At 37.5% G+C, this 26,982-nt stretch overlaps 5 protein-coding genes and 3 long non-coding RNA genes across 12 annotated transcripts in view; 3 read left to right on the forward strand and 5 right to left on the reverse strand.

Moving 5' to 3' along the window:
- Nucleotides 1–1,931: 1,931 nt before the first annotated feature.
- On the forward strand, nt 1,932–2,896 carry LOC124317667 (complement C1q tumor necrosis factor-related protein 4-like). The gene is made up of 3 exons (XM_046782779.1): nt 1,932–2,032; nt 2,147–2,449; nt 2,528–2,896. Coding segments are annotated over exons 1-3 (507 nt in total). The 5' UTR covers nt 1,932–2,030; the 3' UTR covers nt 2,730–2,896.
- A 338-nt stretch (nt 2,897–3,234) lies between these two features.
- Nucleotides 3,235–24,568, forward strand: LOC124319071. 3 transcript variants are annotated; one of them, XR_006912782.1, is made up of 20 exons: nt 3,235–3,431; nt 3,497–3,598; nt 4,082–4,321; nt 6,112–6,218; nt 6,286–6,392; nt 7,651–7,708; nt 9,078–9,243; nt 9,572–9,709; nt 10,707–10,894; nt 17,248–17,344; nt 17,430–17,563; nt 17,938–18,085; nt 19,172–19,292; nt 21,972–22,143; nt 22,217–22,326; nt 22,525–22,667; nt 22,967–23,066; nt 23,132–23,390; nt 23,464–23,788; nt 23,850–24,568. It is a non-coding gene; the product is annotated as an uncharacterized LOC124319071 (long non-coding RNA). The 3 variants fall into 3 exon arrangements; XR_006912770.1 differs by lacking the exon at nt 3,497–3,598 and adding an exon at nt 17,638–17,854 and having other exon boundaries at nt 4,071–4,321; XR_006912776.1 differs by lacking the exon at nt 3,497–3,598.
- On the reverse strand, nt 4,585–5,497 carry LOC124316678 (macrophage mannose receptor 1-like). Its single transcript, XM_046782634.1, has 3 exons — nt 5,159–5,497; nt 4,990–5,104; nt 4,585–4,922 (listed from the first exon to the last, which is right to left on the reverse strand). Exons 1-3 carry the CDS (start codon nt 5,447–5,449, stop codon nt 4,660–4,662), a joined length of 669 nt encoding a protein of 222 aa, XP_046638590.1. The 5' UTR covers nt 5,450–5,497; the 3' UTR covers nt 4,585–4,659.
- Nucleotides 6,381–7,690, reverse strand: LOC124315929 (adhesive plaque matrix protein-like). Its single transcript, XM_046781682.1, has 2 exons — nt 7,594–7,690; nt 6,381–7,522 (listed from the first exon to the last, which is right to left on the reverse strand). The coding sequence occupies exons 1-2, from the start codon at nt 7,612–7,614 to the stop codon at nt 6,512–6,514; spliced, it is 1,032 nt and encodes a 343-aa protein (XP_046637638.1). The 5' UTR covers nt 7,615–7,690; the 3' UTR covers nt 6,381–6,511.
- LOC124315774 lies at nt 10,952–12,889 on the reverse strand. The gene is made up of 8 exons (XM_046781518.1): nt 12,785–12,889; nt 12,470–12,689; nt 12,264–12,401; nt 12,142–12,204; nt 12,018–12,080; nt 11,892–11,954; nt 11,684–11,836; nt 10,952–11,612 (listed from the first exon to the last, which is right to left on the reverse strand). Exons 1-8 carry the CDS (start codon nt 12,800–12,802, stop codon nt 11,152–11,154), a joined length of 1,179 nt encoding a protein of 392 aa, XP_046637474.1. The 5' UTR covers nt 12,803–12,889; the 3' UTR covers nt 10,952–11,151.
- LOC124316076 lies at nt 20,200–21,731 on the reverse strand. Its single transcript, XM_046781818.1, has 4 exons — nt 21,475–21,731; nt 21,185–21,408; nt 21,041–21,121; nt 20,200–20,966 (listed from the first exon to the last, which is right to left on the reverse strand). Exons 2-4 carry the CDS (start codon nt 21,389–21,391, stop codon nt 20,316–20,318), a joined length of 939 nt encoding a protein of 312 aa, XP_046637774.1. The 5' UTR covers nt 21,392–21,408; nt 21,475–21,731; the 3' UTR covers nt 20,200–20,315.
- Nucleotides 24,569–24,986: 418 nt separating the features above from the next.
- On the forward strand, nt 24,987–26,021 carry LOC124319293. Its single transcript, XR_006912998.1, has 5 exons — nt 24,987–25,122; nt 25,215–25,320; nt 25,389–25,464; nt 25,566–25,738; nt 25,813–26,021. It is a non-coding gene; the product is annotated as an uncharacterized LOC124319293 (long non-coding RNA).
- A 431-nt stretch (nt 26,022–26,452) lies between these two features.
- LOC124318740 overlaps nt 26,453–26,982 on the reverse strand; it is a 33,309-nt gene continuing 32,779 nt past the window's right edge. For all 3 annotated transcript variants that reach the window (XR_006912430.1, XR_006912434.1, XR_006912431.1), the window contains one exon: nt 26,453–26,948. This is a non-coding gene — a long non-coding RNA (uncharacterized LOC124318740). The remainder of the gene's footprint in view (nt 26,949–26,982) is intronic.

The raw sequence follows: 26,982 nt of genomic DNA on the forward strand, positions 1-26,982 counted from the left end.
TCTCTCGGGAGGGGACTATCACCTGCGTCCATTTTCTGGCGTTTGTTGGGTCTTTCGAGGTGAATCTTCTCTCCAATATTCTGCAGCCCAACATTTAACTCGTATGATTTGGTCAAACAAATCCGCTTGGGTCTGCCGTGTCCAATTCCTTCATCTTCGTATTCAAAAGTACGCTTCCGTTTCTCCGACAAAGACAAACATCCAAAGAGAAAACAAAGATTTTCCATTTTCGAATTGTGGTAGTTTAGGTAAACTGAACAATGATGTAGTCTCAAAGAGGCTTCTCCTTTATAGACTTCGGCAATGCAACCGTTGTTCGCAGCACGCAATTTTCTCTCATTTTTCAAGTTTTATTAATTTAATTTCAATTTGAATAACTTGAAATCATGATTTAATTGAAGTTTTTATTTTTTCGATTGTATTTCAACAATTTTCAAGGTAATACATTAATTGAATATAATTATTTTAGATGAAATCGTTGACTCCACTACGAAAAAGCGGCTTACCATCCTTAACTTCCAGTGTCTTTACACTCGGCTAGCAGACAAATTAAGGGCGTGGCCTTTTCAAAATGGCGAGGACTTTTTTTTTCTGCCCATCCGTACGATCCTCTAGTTATTACAGTCTAGTTCAGTCATATTTATTTAATTCTGATTATCTTAAAAGGAAGGTTGCTTTTTTTTTCTAGTTTGTAAGCAAGCATAAGTTGAATCGCCAAATAGGAAAAGGCTCTTTAAAAAAAATTTCGTTACTCCCTTTGGAATGCAGATTGATTAATCTCGTCATTGGTGAAATTTGGTGAAATTTTAATAACAAATACAGACAAGGATTACCATTTAAAAATTATGGATTAAGCGACAAGGATCATTACATTTTTTAATTACAAATATGACAGGAGGAGTTGGGTGAATTGATTAAGACGTCGCGTCACACAGGTATTAGGTGCGCCTTGTGACGAGGGGTTCGATGTTCGAATCTCCTAGTGAGCAGCATTGGTTGCTCACACACCCGCTCTGGCGCCACTGTAATGTCACAAATCTAGTGAATCAAGGCATTGTGTTCTCGCCTCCCGAGTGATGACCTCTGGCGAGTTCTCATTGAACCTAGATTCCCAATTGGTAATCAGGCGCTTCAGAAATTCAGTACCTGAAGAGATGCTTGATCTAAAGTCAAGCTAGAGTGACATTTTTTTTTGGGTAAAATTATTTCCATTTCCTTCTCAAAAATGATGAAAATTACAATGATCATTACCTAACGGTATGATTCCAATTTGATAACCAGAGAAGTTGAGTCGATCGTGCATTTTGAAGTCTTCATGATTTGAGGAAAGCCTTTTGAGGGTCATTAGGCTAATCCAGTAACTCTTCTTTGACTAACCGATCCCGTGGTAACTGTTCTTCGCACTCTTTGCTCTTCTTCTGGTCTCTCTTGACCACTGGACTGGCCGGGTAATCTTCCAGTTTTCCCTGGTCAGAGTCAATCACTGTTAGAAATATAGAATTAAAATTAGAATAAGAAGAATTATTTTGTTCACGGAAAGAAACAAGATGCTGTACCTTTAGTGACCTATTCTTTTTCGAAGTCAGCTGCCAGCATGACTTTCAAAGTACGGATAGATGATTATTCTAGTCAAACAACTGGATCTTGAGAATAAGAATCTTCTTTCTCAATCATTTACTTTGTATTCATTAAAAAAATATTAATTCAGATCAATTGACAAATCTTGTCGCGTCTGCCCTTGTCTTGATGTTGATCAATAGAGACGTAAATGCCGAGTAAAAATGTTCTGAATCATCACTTGTTCATTGACGATTCTTTAGCCTCTGCCGACAGCGGATGTGCCTCAATATGAATTATTCATCGATTTTCAATTGTGAAAGAAGCTCTCCGAGTTGTTCTCGAAGTTTCGTGACTGGTGTGCATCTCTTATTAACTATAAAAGGTAAAGTTGACAAAATGATCAGTAGGGTACGAGCAGTCAACAGTCTAGTACGATATCTCCTTCGCATCGCTTCGAACAAAAACTAAGCATGTATGTAAAACGACTACATCCTATTCATTGTTTACTAGGTCGATGTTTTACGGATTATTATCGATTGTTAATTATTGTTTGCCTTTTCTTCGTTTTTTTCCCCCCGACTGTCAGGTTCCGCTTGTTACTACTCGTTTGCGCTATGGCGCTTCCGGCCATCTTAGCAATCCCGGTTGATAATTCGTCATCCCTGTCACCCACCTCATCTGGAGCTAACCGCGTCATTGAACCTGTGGCTTTCAGCGCCGTACGTGCCTCTGACAGGAGCCGAAAAGCCAATTCCAAGATCTTCTTCGACACTACGCTGAGCGATGTCGGATTTGGCTGGAATCCGAAAAGCAGCGAATTTACCTGCTTCTACCCGGGCTCTTATTTCTTTACCTTCACTGCCATTTCCGCATCTGGCCATCATTTCAAGTAAGTTCATTAAGCTTTTATTCATCACGGCCTACTTCTCATCGCCTTAATTTTACATTTGTAATCAATTAATTGCAGAACTGCTTTGATGAAGAATAGTGATGAAGTCGTTGTTGGTTGGGGCGAACAAGTCGGATATCAATCAGCATCCAATTCGGCCATTTTGAATTTGGAGAAGAACGATCGAGTCTACCTCAACATTAGGGAAGGAGAAATCTACGAAACTTCAAAAGTTGGACGTCATGGCTACACCAGTTTCTCAGGCTTCCGAGTTTATTAAAATCATACCAGTTAATCAACCAACTGGTGGGTTGATTCCTGTTCAGTTTTTCACTTTTCCTCTTTGTTATTTTCAAAATTTTATCATTCTAGTGATAACCTTTCTTTTCGTGATTTCTCCATGGTTTTTCTTGATTTAGTAAGAGAATAAAGCGATTTATTATGCAAGTCACAAATTTCTTTCGCGAGCATTTGATTGAGAATCGAGTAAAATTATTTATTCCATTTATATTCTAGAAAGCCGCAAAACTCGTTGTGTTTTCTAATAATGAGGAAAAATCCGTCCCCCTCTTTTCCGCGTTTTTTGAAGTTTTTACAAGTGGTTTTTACTCTTTATCTAATAGTATAATAATCTTAACAGTAATTATCTATTATTTCTCGTATTCGCGTAATCGTGTTAATCACATTTATTTAAACTGGCCTCCTCAAAAACAATCATCCGGCAACAGTTTTTTATTTAGCCTAGTTGAAATCGTCCATTATTATTACTGTTTCGTCTGCTCGTCTGAGAATCACGATCCACAGGTCGACAGCCACGATCACTCTTAACACATACAATCTTCTTTAATTTACTTTTCATTCTTTATTGTCCAAGACTAGCCAGTAGCCATGACATATACCTTCGTTAAAGTCTTAAGCTTCGCAGTACTTACAAACGGTAAAAATTGTCGTCACTGAATGTTTGGGATGGATCTAAAAAAAGGTATGAACCAATGACAATCATAAAGCCACATGTTTGCAAATATTATTTCATGTCTCGTTTCGCAGTTTACCTCTTTAACACTATATCTACTATAATAAGTTAAAAGCATAATGTTCAATGGAAATTGATTGATATCTGCCTGCAAGAGGAAGATCATTGTCGAAAAGGTTTTAACTTTTCTTTCCTTACCATATTTCCACAGAATCCAATTTCATTTTCAGTAAAATCTAATCTTTATTCATACTATTAAAAATGTGCATTATGGTTCGGTGTCATCATACTCTTGAAGGGTTGTGTTACTTGTGTGCTGGGATTCAACGAGAATCACTGAATATCAAAAAATTAAAACAAAAAACCTGACTTCTTCAGGTTCCTTGTTCTTCTATTGTTTCTGAAAAATAACTGCTAATTCTTAAAAAAAAATTCTTGTTGAAAATGTTAAAACAGTATTTCTCCAATTTAATTGAAAATTTTGCACATACTTACTAGGCTACACTTCCTATTAAGAAAAATTCAAGTATGGTTGCTGAGATTTTGAATTAGTAAATAAAGAAACCCCTCTTGTTAAGAAATATTTTTTAAAAAACTTGTTTTGTGTATAATTCTACACTAATGTTTTTTCTTTCTTTTTTTTATTAGGTATTTTCAAGGAAAAAGAAAGCTAACGAAATCATTTCGATAGCATCTCCACTCCAGGACCGACCGTTTCCATCTCTCAACATGGTGAATAGCTAGACTGAAGAGCAGTGTACTTGGACCGATACCTTCGAAACTGGGAGCTCAACGTGATTTGGTATCGTGCTAGCAGATCAACCAGTGGGCAGATGTCGAAGTGAAATCTGCAGTAATCTCCTGTGACTAATACGCCATTCAGTTGCCACCAAATTAAGGTAGGGTTTTTTTTTAATTAAAGGAAAATTTTTTACCTTCCTTAAGGTTACTCCTTAAGTATTACTCTTAAATTAGGTTTAATTAGGGAAATTGACGGTTTTTCTAGTAGGACATAATCAAATTAACCAAGAAAACAAAACAAAAGAAGAAACGAGTTAACAATTTTATTTTATTTTCGTGTCTACTCGAATTTTATTCACCCACTTCACAGAACGATTGACACCACAGACTAAGTTATAAAAAAAAATTAGCGAATCAGATTTTCTTAGATAACCGTACAAGAAAAAAGTCCTTTGAGAAAAACAAAAAGTAAAATTGTTGTATTTAGATAAGCCATTTATGATTCGCAGATGAAACTCATAGGCCGGGAGAACGACGAATTATCGCTAGATTGAAGTAAACGTGAGTTATTGGACGCAAACCAATATCCACTTTCGAAATCGTAACTGGTGTCGAGATATAAATAGGCTTCGTTTTTAATTTCCTCGTTAGGATCCGATTTCCCCGTTTTCCAATTTGTGTAATTGATTGATTTGCCATCGACCCACTCCCATCTTAGACTATGTTGTCCTGATGTCCAGTACAATTCGCTGTCCAATGCTTAATTTTTGCGGAACAGATAGATTTTAATTTTGAGATTGTTGCATTTTCGTACGTAATTACTCACCTGGTGTTGATTTAATGTGTTTGTAGACTAGCCGATCCTCGTCTTCATTTTCAAGACTCAGGAGAGCCATACTCCCTCCTTTACAGTATTGATTTGCTTCATACCAATTATAGGACTAAAAATCAATTATTGTAAAAAATCTGAAAGCTTAATAAGATTGATTTTTTACCTTGTTGGTTGGTGTAGAAAAGCAATAACAATTTTTATTCAAAGTCCAGCAAAGCATTTTGATTCTATCCTCTTCGGCATTGTCGCTTTCTGTAGAATCTTCATAGTTTCGCTTTATTACGCGATATGAGGAGCTAAATTGACGATTAGTGTCAGGATTGAAAAAACAATTACCAGGATTAGTCGTGAGGGAGTTTTCAAGTTTGGCATGAATATTAAAAGAAACAACAACGACAATAACTCCGACAACGGTAAAAGCTACTATTAACAACTTGATGGTTCTCTGGTCCATTCTTCTTTTCTTTTTTGCGTATACGCGATTCCGTCAAGAAACTATGCCTATGCGTGGAATGGGAATAAAGTCACTTTGGCAGTTTCCGCTATTTAAATAATTCGATAACCATGCACTACCCGGCACTACTATCTCGAGGGCAATGGGTCTTTCCCTTGCGAGCCGCCGCATTATGCATCAAGATTAGAAGTGAAAACTAGATGTAACTAGAAAAAAAAGCAATAAAACTGATACAACGAGCTATTTTAACTTTGGATTCTATTATTCCCCGCCTTTGTTGTCATTGCAACAAGTACGAAGCGTGCAAAGCTGCACAGATAAGGTGGGTGATTCCGAGTCCGTATTAATCACTCATATATCACGGCAAAGGAGAAAAGCATATCGTTATAGTGAACAAAAAGTTACAACGGTGATCAAAGTTTGCGTGCAAAACATCTTTGAGCAAGTTGGTGTCTTGGCCGTGCTAGTAAAGATAATGTCCTGGATTTCGGTTCGATTCAAAGGCCCGGGTTGATTTTTTTCCCCTTTATCAGTGAGTGGCATTCGAAGCATTTTATGAACAATCACTAGTATCGTAACCTAAGCAAATCTTAATGTGTGCAATAATGCACTTCTGCATCGTTTAATAGCCAACATTGACATTTATGACACTTTACTTTCAGGAGATTTTCTATTCGACCCAACCTGGACCAGCCAGAGTGCTTGACGCAAGTGAACTGATTCGGGGGGTTTTTGCATCCCTAAAATAATTCCAAAACCACCATATTAGGTAAAGCAGCTGTTACTCACATTTATAAAAAAAATTTACGATAGAGACAATTGCCTTATTGTTACAGTTTATCCGATCAAAGGAAAAGCCACCGTAAATTTTGGTACCTTACGAGCCAGTATCAATCCAGCGTCATTAAAATGCCACAAATGGAAGAAATAGTTGGAGTTCACAGTAAGTTTATTTGCTAATTTGGTTTATATTCAGTTCTATCTTTTACAATTGTCCAATGTGTTAGAATAGCCCCGCCATTCAATAATCGACAACATTACCTCTAGCCAAGCCATTTTCCCTTAATTTCTGTAATTTGGAAATTGAGTAAGACTGTGCTTTAAAAAATCGTCAAATTTGGGAAAGTCGTTGGCGCTATATTCGAATTCGTTGTGGCTGTTAGCGTATTTGTTAGGGGTGTTGGCGTATTTGTGGGGAATGCTTGCATATTTGTTGGAATTATTATGGTATCCGTTTTGAGTGTTGCCGGTTGCGTATTCGCTGTGACTGCTAGCATGTTTGTTGGGAACGCCTACGTATTTGTTTGGATTATTGGCGTATTCGTTCTGATTATTACCGTATCCGTTGGGAATGTTAGAATATTCGTTGTGATTATTACTGTGCCCGTTGGGGATGTTTGGGTATTCGTTCTGATTATGAGCGTATTCGTTGGGAATGTTAACGTATTCGTCATAATTATTAGTGTACTCGTTGTGGTTGCTAGCGGCGTGTTCGGTGGGTCTACTTACAGTGACAGCGTCGAAAGGTCTTTGTACTTTTTTCAAGTCTTTGTAGTAAAGAGGTGGGTATTGAAAATCTGATGTCGCAGGATAGGGAGCTTCAGTGTATGCTTGAGGAACGTAGACCGATGGCGAGTAGGCTGGCGACGGATAAGATTGCTGCGGATAGGCGTAAGTCGGTGGTTCGGTGTAGTAAGAAAGAGGGTAGATGTACGACGACGAGTCGTAATTCGAAGTCTGAGGACGAGTATAAGGCGTTTGGGGGTAGACGGGCACGTAAGGATTGTAAGTTGGTTCTGGGTTGTAATTTTTCGTTGAGCCGAATGGTCCGTACTGCAGTTTGGGCGCTTCATAGTTGGAATAGAGTGGATTGTACTTGTCGTGTTGCACATTTGATGGACGATATCCGTTTTCGTGTCTATAAAGGTGACCGACATCTTGTGTCTTCAATTGATTAGCCAATCTGCTGCTGTGTGCCACTTTCTGGGCCTTCGCTTTACTTTCGGTCGCTAAATTGTCGTCAAGTCCGATTACTGCTACAGCTAATAGAGTCAGCAGGATTGGGGTCAGCAGCTTCATGAAATGTAAAGTAGCAAACAAGCTTTTAGTACGCAATAATCCTGGTCACTTCTCACTGCACTTACCTTTGAAAATTCGCGTTTCATGTTGAAATAATTTGTTTTCGTTTCTATTTATCACAGGGTGTTCCTCGGAGGAGCTACGTCGATGTAAACACTCGAGGACTTGACTGATGGACAGGTGAGCGTATCGACTTGAATTTATATCATGTGGCAAAGGCAACGCCTTCTCTGTCAAACAGACAGAATATTTTTTTTTGTATTTTCCCCTTGATTTCATGCGCGTTTTCCTTTGCTTTCCCGCTTGTGGTCGAAGGTGGTTTTCTGGTTTGTGTTGAGCTACTGATTCCTCTATCGTTTCACTTTCATTAGTTGCCGTATAGCTTCGGTATTGTGGATGAATTGTGGAGTCGTTTTAATGTATTTTGCGCTACTCTATCATCATATTGGCGATAATGAACCGCAGAAAGGTGACTGGAATTCAGTAATTTACGAAATTTCATTTGAGGAAGGCAAGTAGGTAAATCAAAGCGAGCGATATTTCTGTTTGCTGCGAGGCCTTTAATAACCACGAATCGAGAAAGTAGGGATTCCCCTGCACCAGAAGGAGCTTTCTAAGTGATTCAGTTTTCGATTAAGAAATATTCGCGCCAACCAACTTTCTATCTAACAAAACCAGAAATAGAAACGAATCAGAATTTTTCTATTTTCTCTCGATACAATTCACAGAGATATATGTGGTCTAGAATTCACTATTTGTTTTATTCCTTGAATTTGTCACCTGGATAAACCTTCACAAAAAAACTGGTGACTTTAAGATCTCTGCCGGAAAATTCGAATACTGTATCAATCGATCAACGTGGAATCACAGCTTCTGTTGTGATACTGTTGTGATTACTATTTTTTATTGTGGTATTCTAATGTGATACTATTCCTGCGATACTTCCGCCTAGAAATTATCCTTAATTTTGTCGCATTTAGCAGAGTTTGCCCGGTCCATCAATCCACGTCTTTCAGCTTCTACTCTGGTCAAAACGTAAAAGCACATTAAAGTTAAATTGCACCTTTATAAAACCTTTCAATTGATAGATGTTGGAAGTGAGCTCAGATTTTGAAAATTGGGGAGATGGTAACAATTGAATTAAATTATAAGCCAAAAAACAAGCAAATCATAAGGAAAGCAATGAAAGGTTCTAGAGCTTCCACCAGGTGCCATCACTAAAATAACACACCAGCAGATAACATAGCCGCTCAGGCGCTCACATTTTCAGTAAAAGCAAATGTCAAAACTTAAAAGCTGCATGGATCAGGGGGCTTAAGTCCATATAAATTGCAATGCATATTACAGTACAAGGGAAGGGACTTCTAGTCCACATTCGGCAAAAAAAAATTGAGTTGCAATGGAAATGAAAGTTTGTGTGGGATGGGAGTGAATTTTAGGTATGATTGCATTTTGATGATGGTGCACATAATATCTTGCTTTTGATTCAATGCAAAGAATAATGTGATGTGCAATTCAAAGTAATTTAATTTGTAATTAATGTTTCCAGCAGGATTGGTGCTAGATTATTGAAGACACCGTCTGTTATGCACGTCTGTAACAGACTGCTTTGACCGGAAAGCTGCTGAGTCCAGGCCGTCAGTGTCGACACAAAAATGAGGGTTACCTGGGTGGTGGCCAGTTCTGCATCCCAGATCAGCTATCATCAAGTTAAGGTAGGATGCCTCACAGAATCTAGTTTCATTTTCCAATAATTTCATTCCAATAAAATAATTTTTAGACTAAAGAGTTTTAGTGATTTTCATCCCAACTTTTATTCTGTTATTACCATACACCTTGATCGAAATGCAATGCAAGGAAACGTCAGGGAGAAACCACTTTTCAATTTTAAGCTACGGAGAAATATGCTCCTAAAGCATCCAACCAGTGAAATGTGTAAAATACCATTGATGTTCTTATATAATAGCCGAGCTCAAGACAACAAGTTGCAACCTCGACAAGTTATCTCGAAATTGCTATTCACAGATTTATTTACTTTTTAAGCAGGACATGGAAGACTTCCGGAAAATCGGTTAAACTCTATTCATCTATCAGCGTGGTATCCTAGCTTTTTACTGTACATGTGCATCTGACTACAATGGTTGGCCGGACTACTGACATATGCCTGCCGATCACAACAAGGTAGGACGCCTCAAAAAATCAATTTTCGTTTGTGCTTTCAGCTTTTTCACTGTCAATAACTTCAGAAATTTCATAAAGCATCTATTTTTGAGACCTCAAAGGTTGAACCTTTTGTCAGAACGATACCAAGTCGATTCGTTTTTATATATTTTCCTTTTCTTTGTTTAAAATTTTCTCCGCCCGAAATGTAGTTAATCCTACCAGATATTAATTTTTAAGTCAAAATTATAGCAATTTTGATCCCAAGATTTATTTCTATGCTGACCGCATAACATGACAAAAATACGAAGTAAGTAAGTTTCAATGAGAAAAAACTACTTGATTTTTAGCTATGGAGACAAATCTTCTTGTAGCATCCAACCAGTGAAGTGGGTAAATTGTTTAGCTTCGTCATGTAGAACAGCCGAATTCAAGGATGAAATTTTAACCCAAACTTGATCTCCTGCTTTGAGATCTACCGTCGACTGAATGGAGTAAGTTTGCCATTCCTCTCTGCCAGTTTGGGACGTGCACTCGCCATATCCAACTGGATTACTGTTCACCATCAAGGTTACATCCACATGACCACCTGTTGAGAAAATTTTCCCAACTCCGCTGAAAGAAAAAAAAAACTCCTTTGCGAGAGACTGTGAACTTGCCTGCTTTTATATCCATGGCTCCACCTATATTGAGTTTTATATTTTCAAATGGAATAGGGACGTGTAGTGCTGAGAATGGACTGGTTTTCTGAGCGTAGAAAAAAGTGGTGGTTTTTTATTGATGATTTCGGTAATGCCTAAAGTTTATTCATATATATGTACTCCTTTTTGCGTTCCGGTCTACGCAAAAGTAATTTTCTGTCATGGACATTCTCTTGTTATTGACGTAGTTAATCAGAAAATCCTTGTTTAAAGTCGAAAATGTATCGTTAATTTCTAATTAATTTGTGTGTTAATTTTTACAATGTTCGTTTCTGGTGTGTATACTCAACTAATTTTTTTTCTTTTATTTCGAGGAGGATTGGACGAAAGGTGGAAGGGAGAGGTTAATGAACACATCGCTGGAGCACCTCCTAAACGGTTTCCATCATCAGTGCGTAGTGTAATAGCTTAGACGTACGTCCATAGTATGGGGTAATAGGTGATAGTTTGGCCGATATCTCCGAGTCTGGAAGCTCAACTGGTGGCCTCCATATCAGCTCTTAAGGTAAGAATATTTTACTTTATTTAAATAAAGATGGCGAAAGAATCTTTGTTTCATCCCTACGTTAAAGAGGAGGAAGACTGTATTCTTTCACTTTTGATGCTGTTTAAGTGTTAATTCACTCCCTTGCAATTTTTTAGATTATTCGTGTTCGAGTTGTAGTCATTTAAATCCCAACGTTTATTTCTTTTATGCCCATACACAATGATCAAAATGTAACTTAAGAAAGTTTCTGGGAGAAACAAGAACTTGATCTTTAATTACGGGGAAATATCTTCAGATAACAACCAACCAGTGAAATGGTTGAAATGGCGACTGTCGTCTTGTATATAAGCCGAGCCCAAGACAATAATTTGCAACCAAACTTGATCTCCCGCTTTAAGATCTATCGTCGACTGCAGCGAAAAAGTTTCCCATTCACTACCGCCTGTCTTGGAATGACATTCGGCTAATCCGACTTGATTACCGTTCACCATCAACGCTATATCAATATAACTATCTGCAGCCGTCATTGTCGCAATTCCGCTGAAGGCAAAGAAATAGACGCCGTTGCGTGGTGCGGTAAAGATTCCTTTTTGCCCGTTCATGGCTTTACCGACGTTGAGTTTCTCGTACTCGAATGGAATAGGTACACCTTTTGTCGAGAATTGGGTCGTTTTCTGAGCGTAGAAAAAGGTGGGAAGGGATTTGACGTCAGCATAGCCGATCCATTTTTGTAAAGCTGTCGTGTTTCATTTAAAAAAAAAAAGGGTCAAAGCAACCATAAGGTGTTTGAGTAAATAGGCAATGTACCTGAATCGTTTGATAATTTAGTGAAATCGCAATAGACCGTTACGACTTTGTTGCTTTCCATAATGGAATGCATTCCGCTTTTTTTGTGGCCAATTTTCTGAAGTTCTGCACATGAGGTGGGGATTTTGCCAATGGATGAGGAGGCTGTACTCTCTGCCAAAAAAAATTCAAGTTAATTACTAAGACGTTTTAACGTAATGGGACCTACTTGTCAATTCTGACGTCAAATCTCCGACTTTGGACTTCGTACTTTGTACGTCTTGTTTAACGACTGTAAAAAAGTAGTCAATAAAACTGGCGAATCAAAAAATGTTTCTGTCACTCGTAATTTTACCGTTCAAATCATTGTTTAAAATTTCAATTACAGCAGTGGCTTCAGTCCAACGTTGCTTTGAATCTGCAACATTTGTTACATATAGTTATTCTATGTTTGATTAAACGCATCTTTTTTAACCTACCGTTCAATTCATTCTTTAAAGTTCCAATTACAGCCGTGGCTTCAGTCAAACGTTGCTTTGTATCTGCAACATATTTTACATAGTTATTTTAAGTTTGATCAAAGACATTTTTTTAAACCTACCGTTCAACTCATTTTTGAAACTGTCAATGTTAGAACTTGGCATTTTTTTTATTTCCTCCAATTCTTTTTTTACATTGTCAACGGCGGTATTCGTTTCTACCAAAAGTTTCGATGTTTGTGCCAATTTGTGGTTGGAATCTGAAATTTCGTTCGACGTTGTTTTTAAAATTTCATTTCTAATTAAATTTGTGATATCTCTAGTTTACCTTTCAGATCCTTCAGACATGTTGTTAAGAATACAACGTGGGAACCTAAGAGCGTAGAAGTAGGGTAATCGTGATAGGTGATATCGTGTTTAGTGGTAGGAACGGCTGCAGAGTTGTGGGTCGGCAGCATTGCAGATGAGGAGGGATGGAAGCCATCGGTGATGGATGGCAACTGAGCCGAGGCGATAGAAACCACCAGGCAAGATAGGACCAACATACACTAGAATTTGAAAAATTTACGCAAACATCACTTTTTTTTACCGGCATCCAAAAACGTTAGCTTAAGAAACTAAAAACTGAATTAAATTTTATTACCTTAATTAAGTTTGCCATATTTGTGATCAGGATAAATTTGTTCTTTCGAGCTACCTACTGCTGAACTGTAGTTGTCGTCGATTGTGTGAAAATTCAAAAGTCAGTCCCGTCTTTTATAGGTCCGATTCTTCTCTTTTTTTGGGTGGGGGATGGAAGAAAATCTTTTGCTGTGTGCGATTGTATTTCCTTAATTCCCTTTTAGAATCATCACATTTGTTCGAAATAGGTGGAAGACGTTTATGTTAGGGTGTGTCAGATATTGGAACACAGCGCGAATAATCATGATGTCCTTACGATGAACCCTGATTTCCATACGTGATCGCATACGGGATATGCAGATTCAACGATTCAAGGTCGAAATGATACGCTTCTTTCTATAATACAAAATGGCGGAATGGCAGTAGAGATCAAGAACCGGTACGTAAAACAAAGTTTAATGCAAGAACAATTTTTTTAAATGCAAGATTTTGCAACTAAAGTAATAAAAATCAAACGTCGACTCTATTTTAAATGGAAACCAAAAAGAAGAACGAACCTCCATCATCGTTCTTGCGAATTAAGTTTGGGCTTCAGATTGTTTACAATCAAAAGTATAAAATTTCTATCGACTGGTTCCTGGAACTTTCTTTTATTTCCCAGCGACTAAAACTAATATTTGTGATATGGGTTTGGTTGCTTTGGCGCGACTCTTACACCATCCATGTTTCTATCGATTGGTTCACGGCATTTTCTCTTCTTGCCCGCTAGACTAATACTAGCCTAAGATATATATTTGTGGTAGGCCTATGCACATGTGCTGGTTATTTTAAAGCGAATCCGACACCATCCTCACACGTAGACTACAGGGCGCATTATTTTTTCTTATGTAAAGTTTGCTCCATTTAGTTTTCCATTTTTCCCCTAACATTTTTTTCCATCGAAATCAGTTGATTTAGACAACTGAGAACTCCCAAGTAATTGCTCGCAGTGGCGAACACCGTTATCCGCTATGTATTCATTTCAAATGTTTAGTTAATTTTTTTATCTTACGTTTTGCTTTTGCCACTTGAACTTAGTTTTCATTTATTCATCATCATGTCTGCAGTCAAGTGCTTGACATTTTAGGAGCGAAAATCTCAATTTATACTAACTTTTCGTGTTTATTTTTTTAAACAATTGGAGGGAGCAATTAGGTAAACAAATTCGCTTTGAAGTTGTAACAAGATTTTTCTATTTTTAATAAATGTGCCCAATTTGTAGGAAACTTCTGATGCTAGATTGATAAACTTGCTCGAAACTTGCTTAGCACAAGTTAGAGAACGTGTTGGTGAATACCCTTATCATGAGTTCGTGACATTCGTACAGAAGTGGCAACGTTCATTCAAATTTATAAGACCTTGAAGCAGAGAATATCAGAGATAGCTCTGTAAGAAAAAAACATCGACTATCATTGGATATTACCTCGTCTCGTGCCCTCACTCCCTTCTCTACGTACCCTTTTTTGATTCGTACTGATGTCTCCTCTGATTGAACGGCCAATAACATGTTCTCGAAAGATAACAAAACCGAACTAAACATGTTTATTTAAATTCAGTTGCACTTCAGCTTATGCGAGTCCCAAAGTCTTTCAGACAAACATCGGACTGTTCATATTAGCATTTAAAAAATTGTATATTTGATTGATGCATATAGATGTTTTTTTTTTGTCTTTCTTTTCAAGTCAGGAAAAACTTGAAAATAGTTCTCGAAAGATCTTCGTCCTTGGAAAACCAACATGACGTCGCATCATTATTGTACTATTCTTTTTCGCCAGCCTTGCATTCAACTGTCGATAAAAGCGAAGGAAATGATCGCAGCTAAATATGTGTTCATCGTTATTGGCTTAATCTTCATCTTCGTCCGCTGTCTTGCATGAGTCATTTATATTGAACAGTGAACGATCAGGTTCTTGTCAAGGACGAAGTTCGTTTGTCAGGGAAAGTTAAACTCGAATCAATTTCGTTTCTGGTGTGTATTTCTCAACCTTTGTTTTGTTTTGTTTTTATTTCGAGGAGGATCGGACGATAGCTGGAAGGGAGAGGTTACCGAAAACATCGCTGGAGCACCTCCTAATCGGTTTCCATCATCAGTGCGTGGTGTAATAGCTTTATATACGTACATCCATAGTATGGGGCAGAGTCTGTTATAAAGTCAAAACCGTACACAAAATGTGAAGGCATGTGAAGGCTGATCCAGTAAAAGCCTTTTTGTGCTGGTGGCCTTTACTCCATATCAGCTCTTAAGGTAAGAATATTTTACTTTATTTAAATAAAGATAGCGAAAGAATCTTTGTTTCATCCCTACGTTAAAGAGGAGGAAGACTATTCTTTCACTATTGATGCTGTTTAAGTGTTAATACAGTCCCTCGAAATTTTTTACATTTTTCGTGTTCGAGTTATAGTGATTTTAATCCCAACGTTTATATCTCTTATATTTATACACAATGATCAAAATGCAACGTAAGAAAGCTTCCGGGAGAAACAACTAATTGCGAGCCCGAAGGGCGAAGCTAATAATCGCATACGCAGAAAAAAAAAAGCCATGTCACTTTGTCTGTATGTGTGTCTGTATGTGTGTCTGTATGTAACGCTTCATAGCTCGGGCGTTTTACGACACATTTCAGACTTTTTGGTTTTAAAAATTAGACAAAAAATATGCGGTGCGACCAGAACAAAAATAATTTCATTTACTTAATTGGTTCTCCCGTAATTAATGAAAAACTGCTAAAATAATTGTTTTCGACTAGAGACATCTGGCGTTGGCGACTACAACTTTTTCTCCTTAGGTTTAAATTCCAGTTTCCACTACATGTGTAAGCTTGTCATTTACTAAACGTGTTAAGTTTAAAATTAATCCTTTTCGTCGAATATTTTTTATTGAAATAGATTCGTAATGTATGGTTAAACATGAGTAAAATAATATTACGAATATATGCCGCCCAAATAAATCACCACCAGATGTCCATAGCATCGCCGTGATGACGCAATCTTTGATGACCCAACCATGACGCAATAACCAGATTTGTATTTAAGTTTTGCAGTAATAAAAATAAATGATGGTCATGTTTAAAATTCAATCATTGAACTTTATGTGTAAAAATAGGAACATATGAGTTGAGCAAACTAAACGTAAATAACTTGCAAGGATATTGGACTGTAACAGAAAAATCCCGTTTTAAAACCAAAAATTCTGTGAAGAAAAGTGTGAATTGTGGATAATTCCGACTTAACAATAGGCCCTGAATTTGTCATTTAAGACAGTTTTCAACTGGCTTACGACTATCCCTTCGCGGCGAGCTGATAAGCTTGCTTTTCTATCTTAGATCTTTAACTACTTTACCTTGTAGTATTGTACTCTATCCTGTAGTATCCAAACAGTGCGTAGTAAAATGGTGACTATTCTTATTGTATAAGATCAGAGTTTTTTCTTTTTTTTTTTACAAACACCTGAAAAAAAAACTACGTTTTAACTTAACTTTAAAAACTAAACAAAGTTTGCGTTTATTGGGATCAAGAAAAATTTGACTTATAGAGCTACCTGCTACCTGATACATACTGGACTGTCGTCGTCGTCGATTGTGTAGAAATTTAGTAGCCTGTCCCGTCTATTTATATGATAATATCTCCTTATTCCCTATTTTCAACATCAATGAATGAAAAAGGTAGCAGATGCCTTTATGAGGGTGTGCCAGATATTGGAACAAACCGCGAACAATCTTGATGTACTTTCAATGACCCCTTATTTCCATACAGGATGATATATGCAAATGAAAAGAATCAAGGACGAAGAGTCACGCGAAGTGTATTACACAAAAAGGCAATTAAGATTTGGAACCAGTAAATTTATTTAAAAAAAAAAAAAAAAAAATAGAAAATACAAAAAAAGAAAATGTTTTTTTTTTTTTTTTTTTTTTTACTGAAAGTTAAATTCTGCGGTAAAAATTAAAAGTCGACTCAAAACAAAAAAGGAGAAAGACCCCCATCGTTCTTCTTGCGAATCAAGTCTATACGCTTCTCGTTAAGAATCAAAAGCTGTAATATTTTAAAAATTGTTCCCCGGAATTTTGAATATTGATGTATATAAGCTAGAAGGCGCGGAGTTTTCTCTTTAGTTAGATTAAGTTACTCGGTTTAATATAATGGGCCCCGGACGATTTTTATTGAAATCTATGATCTTTTATTTTCAACAACTGAGTGCCAATTTTTCTTGTATCATCCACCAACTAGTACTTGCAACTGCGGTTTCTAAGCTGCATGGTGGAGGTGTTTGCTAACTTGTGTTTTTTAACTTTTCAACCGAACTAGCGACTCCTTATCAAATGTAGTAAAATGTAAATGTCTGTGGTTACACTGTTATTTGGTATTTAATTCACTTCTTCTGTTCTGTTAATTTAATTATATGCACGTTATTGTTTTCCCACTTTACCTTTCTTTTTATCTATTTAGTCCTCTAAGATGCAGTCAAGGCTTTAGTCTGGCATTTTTTAAATCAAATTCTCTTCAAACCTCCCATGCCTTTCATCGTGATCCGAAGCTAAATAAGGTAAATTAATTCCCTATGATTGATATTAGCTTTTTCCATTTCTAAGAAATAATGTAACTAATCTTTATGCAAATTCTTATGCCAGAATTTTCATAGCTGTCGCGTGACTGTTGACGAAAGACGAGGTTACGAGTTGATGGGGTACTCTGTCACATTGTCGGCAAATCAGATTGCCCATTACATTCAGTTCAAACATCAAGATTATTTGGATGCAAACAGGTAAATAAACTGGCTTGGCACACGTAGACGTAGATAACTTGTTATTGAATACCATTGTCGTGACATTAATACAGACCGCATTGACAGCGTTCATTCAAATCACCAAGTCCTTGAAGATGAGAATATCGGAGGTGACTCAGTCCGAGTTATATTTTATTCATTTTCCCTCCTCCCAGTGTTATCTCTGTGAGAAAACAAACAACTGCCATAATATCGGAATGGACATTACCTCGCCCTATACAGTGTTTTTGTGCTATTAATTGCATCAAAAGGAGCATATTTTATGCATGTGTAATTGCATTTTTGAGCACGCATAAGCATAACATGTTTGATGCAGTTTCTTTTAATTCATTCGTAATTTTTTTTTAATCCAGGAGAATCAGAAAAATAATCCTGCAGAGATATTCATTCTTGGCCCAAACCAACATGACGTTCGCATCGTCGTACGATCCTTTCTCGCAACCCCTATATTCAACTGTTGACAAAATGGGAGAAAATTATCACATCTATCACTCTTATCAGGTAAATATATAATCGTTATTGGTTTAATCAGTTTGTCCGCTCCCTTGAATGAGGCAAATTTTAAACAACAGTTTATGAATTTATTGCCAGTGCATTGAAGCAACCTGCGCAGTCGCGTAAACGCCACCGCGGCATTATCGGAAAAATGTTCGTTATCGTTATATTTAGAAAAGTAAAATGAGATGCAAGTTGGCTCATTCCTTTCCCATTCACGCCATTCATTTTGGCCAAATTCTGGCTATCTTTGAAATAGCTTTTTACGTTAAATTAAATTGCACATTTATAAAACCTTTCGATTGATAGATGTTGAAAGCGAGCTCAGATTTTTAAATTGATTCAATTAAATTATAAGCCAAAAAACAAGCAAATCTTAAGGAAAGCAATGAAAGGTTCTAGAGCTACCACCAGGTGTCACTAAAATAACCCTCATCAACAACAAAAATGGCCGCTCACTCTTCTGTAAAGAAATGTAAAATTGACAAATTGTTTACTACTTTACGGCTCTGTCATTTCACGTTTCCAAGCAGATTTGGTCGTCAGAATTACTTATATTTCTTAAGTATTCAAATTTACAGAATGAGTATTTTCAACATTTGGTTAATTGAAGGCAGAGTGTTGTTACCTAAGCTTGAAGGAAAGTGAAAAGCAAGTCCTGGCATTTGTGGTAATGTGCTAATTTGAGTAATTTCATTTTGCAAAATTTCGTCTTCTTTCATTTCCTCATCAAGAGTAACTTTGTGTCACATATGAAAGGAAGTAAATGGAATACATCCAGAAATAGCAAATGTTAAAAGCTGCATGGATCAGGTGGCTAAAATCCATATAAATTGAAATGCACATTACTGTGTAAAGAGAGTTCAAGTCTATCATTTGCAAACAAATTTTGGGTGGAATGGAAATTAAAGTTTGTTTGTGTGGTAGGGGAATGAATTCTAGCTATGAAAAGTTGTATTTTGACGATGTTACATATAATGTCATGCTTTTGATTTAATTTAAAGAATAATGTTCAGTTCAAGTTAATTTAATTTAAATTTGTAATTAATGTTTCGTTTGTACTATTTTTTTACTTTTATTTTCATTTTCCAGCAGTACTGATGCTGTAATGGTCACCGAGCAGAGTTGTCTGAGCCGTCAATGTCGACACAAAAATTGGGTTAACCTTGTTGGTCGCTAGAACTGCATACAGATCAGCTATCATAACGATAAGGTAGGATGGATCGAGTTTATGCACACCCTCAACTTTCAACGTAAATTATTCGTGTCCGCTGATTTAGTCCATGAAGCAACTCGATTCGATTATATTTATTTTTTTCCTGAGGACTTTCTAAGCTTCAGATTTTGACATAGACAGTGGTATCAAATACGTATTTGAGACGAGAGTTAATAGATGGTTTTTATTTTTATCCCAACTTGTATTACTGTATAAGCGCAAACAACGTAATCTAGATTGTAATCATTGCAATCTAGAATTTTAGCTTGATGCTCTCCATTTTGGAAATTAATTGTCGTGATCATCACGCAGTTAGTTTGGTTTTGTTACTGTTGTTTTGATCGCCTTTTCGTCCATTTTGAATTGCTTTACCATTTCGCCTATCTATTTCTGAATAGCTTGTTTTGTAATCCGACGATTTTTTGGCCATCGTAATTCGCTAGAAAGATAAAGGATTCCGCTGAATCTTTCTGAGACTATACTCTAGATTTACACACATTCCAAAGAACAAGCATTATGTAGGCCTGTGTATACAAAAACGAGGTTTACCCGTTTTTCTCACGCTTAATTTCATTCGCTAAAGCTCATTCTCGAGCGTGTTATAAAAACAAAATCAGCGGGGATGAGAGCATGAGCCAACTTAATCCCAAGCATAAAATTTTTTTAGTTATTAACCAGCCAGATATAATTGTTATTCAGCTTAATGGTTTGAAATTTTGTGCTTGGCTTTATTTCATCTTCATTTCCCACCCGAAAAGCATTTAATCTTTAGAAGAGTAAAGTTTCGCTATTTTAAAATAATAATAATATACTCATTGAACAGTAAACCTAACAATAATTCTGAGAAAACATCTCTTTTCCGGTGTTCTTGCTAGACAATTCTCAATGAAATATTCGACAAGTAATTGATTAGTATGCAACGGCAGGTTGAATTTATTAAAACACAGTTTAAGCCGAAACGATTTCAAGCAAAACACGTAACATCGAATTTCAATTTTTTTAAATAATTAAAGCTCAAATTTATCCATTAGAAGGGTTAAGTGACGCATGCGACAAGTAAAACTCTTCGATAGTAGGAACGTCTTCCGAAAGAATAGTTTCCTTTGCTGCCAACTCGTCAGTAGCCCATATCTCAGATCTTCGTTCCGTTAACTCCATCTTCCTTTCGAGAGCAGATCCCTCTTTTGGTTTGAATTCCGGAAAGGGAACTTCTGGTCCAGCCAGGATACGTTGTTTGTGCACATTCCACAGCCCGATAAAGTGCATCTTTGTCACTGGGTCAAGATTGTCGATTATTTCACCCCGCATCAATGCTGCTATGTTGGCGTAAATAGCTCCATAGTCGACCCTTCCGACTGGAGATTGAGCTGGGTATGTTCCAGAGTGCAGTTGGAAGTGGAGTGGCACATTTTCAGAGTAGTCAACACCTTTCATCTGGCGCAGTTCTTCAATTTTTGTGTTCCAAACAATTTCCCAAGCAGCTTTCTCCCGGTCGTCTTCAAATTGAGTGAATAGATAGCGTACGCTATCAACAGTTTGGTTGGGAAATTGGTCCGCCAATTTCTTGAAATCTCCATCAAAACCGATTTTAAAGATGGAGAGGAGTCTTTCTTGTTCTTCTATGCTCCAATCTCCGAATCCTTTTTTCATCTCTGGGACGGAGTTCTTAACCTGTATCGAGAAACATTCAAAGGTTAAATCAAGTTTAAATCTGGCACGGAGTTTAAATTTGAATGTGTAATTACCGGTGTTTTTATACGCAGACTATGTTTAGGCGTCACGTCTCCAGCTTTAGGGCATTGTGTGGGAGAGGCCTGTGCTGCATTCTACAAACAACACATGTTTAAAGGATTAATGGTAAGACATCGGACACAAATTTCCTTATTTACCTGGTAGAAACAATTTTCTTCTTCGACAACAGAATTTCTCATTTCCACAGCATCAACACTTTTGGAGGTAGAAGCACGCTCCAATCTCCCTGCCCTTTGTTCATTAGAAGAGTGACTTTCTGCTGCTGTTCCTTCTTCCCCAGAAAATAATTTCCTCCGTTTTCCTCTGTTATCTTTCCTTGAACTGTGTTCTGGAGTATTACTCATTTTTTCACTCACTGAATCTAAGAAACACAAATGAATCACGGTTAATTATGACAGCTTGACAAAAACCAGTAGAATAATATTACGTAATGAGAAACTGAAGAAAATATTAAGTCTTCAATACTCGAGCAACTGCCAACTGGTACTCGAGCAAAGTCAAGGTATTTCAAACTTTTTCTCAACCAAAGGAAGGTACGAGTACGAACTTCGAGTCAATTGATCAATTCCGTCATAAGCAGTCACTACAGTCACGAATTCACGATACACAATCTAACAATCACGATGCTACAGTCACGCAATCACAACCTCTCGTGCTCTCGAGTTTCGAATCCAGAATCAGCTGGTAGCCCTAAGCTTTAGTCGTCCATAGTATATGAAATATGAAATCAAAAACAAAGTCCGTCGTTGCAAAGCCTGTCACTAGGTGGCTAAATATTCCAGTGTGTTTAGGGATTAAAGTGTTTAGGGATGTATGGGGTTTGTTTTTGTTTTCAAAGTGCTGGTTACTTTCTTTCCTGACATTTTCTGCTCTTCTACTACAAGGTTATTTAAAAATGAAATTTTGTGTTTGGTGAATTTACAGGTAACGTGTACTGGAATTTATACTTGGCAATTCCGTTTGATCATGTGGCCTGCCGTACAATTTCCCAAAATGTCGTCTCTTGCTCTTGTTATATTTTGCACGTTTCGTCACAAGATGAGGTATTTCCACGCCATTCGACCAAGCTGAACCAAAAGTGAACCATTTAAAACAAGTAAGTGAATCTTTAAGAGTTCACACTTTTTCAAAAGTCCATTTGCTAATCTTCTTCAATCTATTTGTTAAAGCATGTCAAAGATCTTGCCTTTCTCCACGTGGTCACTGCCTTTGCATGAAGTTGCGTCTTTGTGAGGGTCTCTACTCTGACTAATGTGATGAAAAGAAGAAATATGAATAGGTAATCAAGTAATTGTAAGCTAAATGAAGAGGTTAGCATTTTTTATGTTGAACTTAAGTAAATGCTATCCCATGCAGATTGAATATGTATAAATTTGCCTTTATTTTATTAGTTAATGTTAAGGTTAGAGATCCCTTTCCTTATCTTTTAAAGAATTTGAGAAGATGGCAAATTCTCATTTTCATTTCTGTCATGCAGGTGGCTTTGTTGCAGCCAGCTGGTGAAAGGGAGTTCAAGTCAAGTTGAGCTGCAGCTTCTGGAAGCAGTCTACATCTCTGGTGTTATCCTGAAGTCGGGAAGTGTTACCTCAAGTGTAACAGCAAAAAATACATCTTGAAATGGTAATTTGAAGTCTAATTAGAATGTTGTAGTGGGTATAGAGTTTTTGTCAAAAGAGACTTGTCTGATAAGCTTGTGCTGCATTGCAATTTTCTTTTAGATTAAACTAGAACACCAACTCCCTTTTACAAACTTGTCTTGTGATTTTAATAAGAATTTGCTGCTGCTAATTTGGTCTAAATTTTAATTTAAACTTGCCACGATTATTTTCTCTCTTGTCTTCCATAACATATATATATTTTTTTTTAAACATCTGGTACAGGTTTATATGTTATTTAATGATTTTGCTTTTTCCAAACAGGACATGGTGATAATGTGATGCATCTTCATGCAGTCTATACAGGTGGTGTTTTTGTAGAAGCAAGACTTGAAGCTTAGCTGCAAGAATATTTTCTGAAATGGTAATTTGATTGAGAGAGATTAGTTGTAAATTGGTAAGTGTCTAGTTTTTTATTGCAATGTTCAGTCAAAAGTTCAACTCTAAACTGACACAGGAATTAAGTGACAGAGACCACAATTCTTCCCGTCTTTCGTATTGATTCCGTTGCCCATAATAATGATGGATTACTCACGTTATGTGCCTGGCATGTATATCATTCGCTTTCCCGTCCCTGGCCGTGAACTTGGGGAATTAGAAAGCCATGGTTGTAGTGCGTGTTTGATCCAGCGTGACTTTCATCACCTTCACACAATTCCATGGCGTCACGTGAAGAAACGAGAATCAAGTACTCCCAACCAACACGCCATTTCTTACTTTTTTGCATATTTTTAAAATTTTTACTTCAATTTTTGTCGCAGTAACGATTCCGGTCTGGTGACGACATCGAGAAGTCTGGGTTTCCGTTCAGCCACACAAGATATTGCATCTATTGAATTGGGATCGTTAAAAACATCACGTGTCGTTGCACCTTAACGACGATGGGCGTATTTGGTTGCGCCACGTTGACTTTAAAAGAGGAAGGAAGAGAGTGAGGGCGCGGGGGGGTTTGCGACCTCCAGAGGGGACAGAGAAAGACGAGTGATGAGAATATGATGGCCAACTTGTTGATGTTCCTCACCGCTGCGTTCCTGACGGTTCCTGATTTCGTCCGGAAGCGTTCATTCAGCTGCTGCCAAGAACAGAGTGAGTCTCTTGTTTTCATCTAGTTGAATGATGTCGTAATCTTGTACCTTTTTTTCCATAGAGAGGACGTCAATGGACAGAGACATCAGGTCATTCTACAATTTACCATTATTTTTTTTTTGACGTCCAGCGACGCCAAGACGCTCGGAGGTGCCGCCTCTCTCATCGCCTCCTCTCCGTCCCACCAACAGCAGCAGCAGACGGGCGGGAGTGGCAAGTTGCTGGACCAGGACAAGTTCTCCTGTCAGAACCGATTCGTCGCCCTGTGCATCGAAGCCACCAGCCAAGGCGTCGCCACCGGTGGCAGTGGGCGGGTGAAGCGGACGGCCGAGCACATCATCTCGGAAAATCACTACCAAGCCCACCTTCAGTCTCTCTTTTAAGATGTTCATTTGTCGTGTTCCAGAAATCTCTCCCACGCAAATTTTCGATTTAAATCTGAAAATGATTGGCAAAAATGACCCACGAGTCGACCAAAGACCCGAAGGCAGTTCTTTGTCTCTGCATTTCCTTTTTTTTTAAATGTTTTCTAAACTTGTGCAGCTTTTTTTGGGGGGCGGGGGGGGGGGGGGGAAATAAAAAACAATCCGACGACAATCAACCCAAAATGTCGTCGTTGGCGATTTATATATTTTTGAATTTTTACCCCTGTCCACTCCCCTTGTTTTTCTCTCGCCCCCAGCGGAATGATGAGATTGTCTATGTGTGTGTTGAATCAGTCACGAAATGTGTTCTGCGTCCAAAGTCTTTGATATAACACAAGAAAACAAAAACAAAACATTTGTACGGTTTCTCCTCTTAAATTTGAATTATTTGGACATTCTGTCAATCATCTCGCGACATATCTATCGCGCTTCAGTCTCTTTCTTGTGTTAAACCCTTTATTTTATTCTCTTGCTACCGTTTCAATTGTGTTATTTTCGCTATGATCTTTTGATTTGATTTTTATTATTTGAAGACGAAAATGCGAAAAATGTTTCCGAATGTTTCTGGTTTTGAATTCCAATAGATCACGAATATTTAGTTTATTTTTATGAAAGCTTAATGGTTAAGGCGCTATCGCTTACTTCCGGTATACTTCCGGAAAATTTGCATAAAACTAGCAAGTGAGCTTTGTTCTCTGTACTAATCTCAAGATTGAATGCTAGGTTGTAGCAAACAAAAATGCGATTCTCAAGTTTTTTGTGAGCATCTTAAGTCCAGTCCTTATTAATGAGTTTTTAGGCGTGTCTAATAGATGGCGTGTTAATTGTTTGTGTCAGTTTTGGGCTTATGGCGGTTTGCTGTCAAAAGTTAAGCTATCTTTTCTTCGACAATTACCAATGTATTTACAGGTAAATTCGAGTGATTTCATCTGTGAATTGTCGGTGATGTGTTCTATTTTATGTGCATATTGATAAACTTAATGTATCTCATCAACTTACAGGAGAAAACGTGTTGATAGGGTCGTGCAGCTCACTGCTGTTGTCGTTCAACCATTTATTTGTTCAAAATCATTGTATTCTACTGAATGTGCCATCAAAATGAAACAGGTAACAACCATTACTAGCTTCATTAATACAGTATTGCTGAAACATATATTCTTCTCATCTTTTATTAGGATTCATCATAATTGTCTGCTGGTTGTAATGCGGACTTGCAAAATCGCCAATCCCAGCCATGCCCCAATTTTGAGTGTACACTACTAACTGTTTAATTATTTCTAGATCATAGACGTCAAGCACATTGATGACAAAAACTATAAACAAAGTGACTTATTGTTTTATTTTATTTACAGGTTCTTCAGTACAGGTTTCTAACACATTGGCATGACAGATTTGATGAGAAGTCATATTTTGAAGAAAAAGGACAAGAACCATACAGTCAACAAGGTTCCTTGTTTGCTAACCAGTTGGCCGCTACCCTTCAATCTCCCTGTTTACTTCCTTACACAGGTCCTATTGATTTGAGGTATTACTTTCTTTAGCTACAACCTCATTTGAATTTTATTGTCATCAAAATAAATGTTCATTCTGCTTTTACAGGGTAACTCTTTCGCGTCTGATGACATCAAGTCATCAACTGTTATAAACTGACGAGAGAATGCTGCAATTCAAGACTAGTGCATTGTGTAGTTGTTAGATAAATGGCAAGTGCATATATCTGGGCTCCCTTCTTTTCTGTGGCCCCGTTTCCCTAACTAACCACTAACCAACGCCCGCCGGTGGTCACTCACCCGCTGTGAAACCAGGAGGAGGGGAGGGCTCTGGTCGAACGGGGACTTGGAAGGCGCATGATCCGATGAAAACTTTTGGAGGGTCATGAGTCTAACCCGGAAGCCTAGTATGACTACATCTCCCCGGAAAAACTTGCCTCGTACTTCTCTCTTCTTCTCGGTCCAGATACATATCTCTGGGGGCCGTAGACATTTCCTATAACAGCATGTGCGAGTTAAAACAATGCATCCACTACCCAATGAAACAAATAGCCATGGTTTATTTTTTGTGGAAATCTCCGTCAGTCAAGTTACAAAGACGATGTAGATTTCCGCAAAACTTAACCACCGCTTTTTGTCTCATTGCCGCAGCGGTGGTGGCGGGTTGCGTTTAAACTCGTGCAGTAGTAAACCGTCTTGAACCGGACGCTCTGTCGATTGAATTTTTTTAACATTTTAAAAGGAAAATAAAACTTAGTTTATATAGTGTATCTTTTTTTATTTATTACAGATATTACATGGTTAAGGTTTAACATTGGTTTATAGGGTTAAGGGTATAGATTTAGAGTTGGTAGGTGTATATTTAAGGGGTTTGAAGGATTGAAAGGTATATATTTTTGGGGTTTGGAGATTCATTGGTAGGGATACATTAGTAGGTTTATCCAAACTTGAAATATCCTCCCTCCCCCCTCCAACATCCACCACTTTACTTTCCCAACCCCAAAAACATGTTTATTATTTGTTTGACATAAACACATCCCCATATTTCTTTTTTGTTTCTTCTTAACATATTAAAGCACTACATTGATACAATGCTAATTTAATAAAGTAATAATGCAACTTCGGTAACACGACACCAGCACGGCCAACTGCCCAACTGAACTTGATGCAGAAAGATCTATCACCAGCATAGGCTGCAACAACGTACCACAGCGGACACCAACTACGCGATCATACACGATTAACCTGTAACCAAAATTAATGATTTAATTTTCACCAT

The sequence above is a fragment of the Daphnia pulicaria genome, chromosome 1, assembly GCF_021234035.1.
Source record: "Daphnia pulicaria isolate SC F1-1A chromosome 1, SC_F0-13Bv2, whole genome shotgun sequence".
Classification (NCBI taxonomy): domain Eukaryota; kingdom Metazoa; phylum Arthropoda; class Branchiopoda; order Diplostraca; family Daphniidae; genus Daphnia; species Daphnia pulicaria.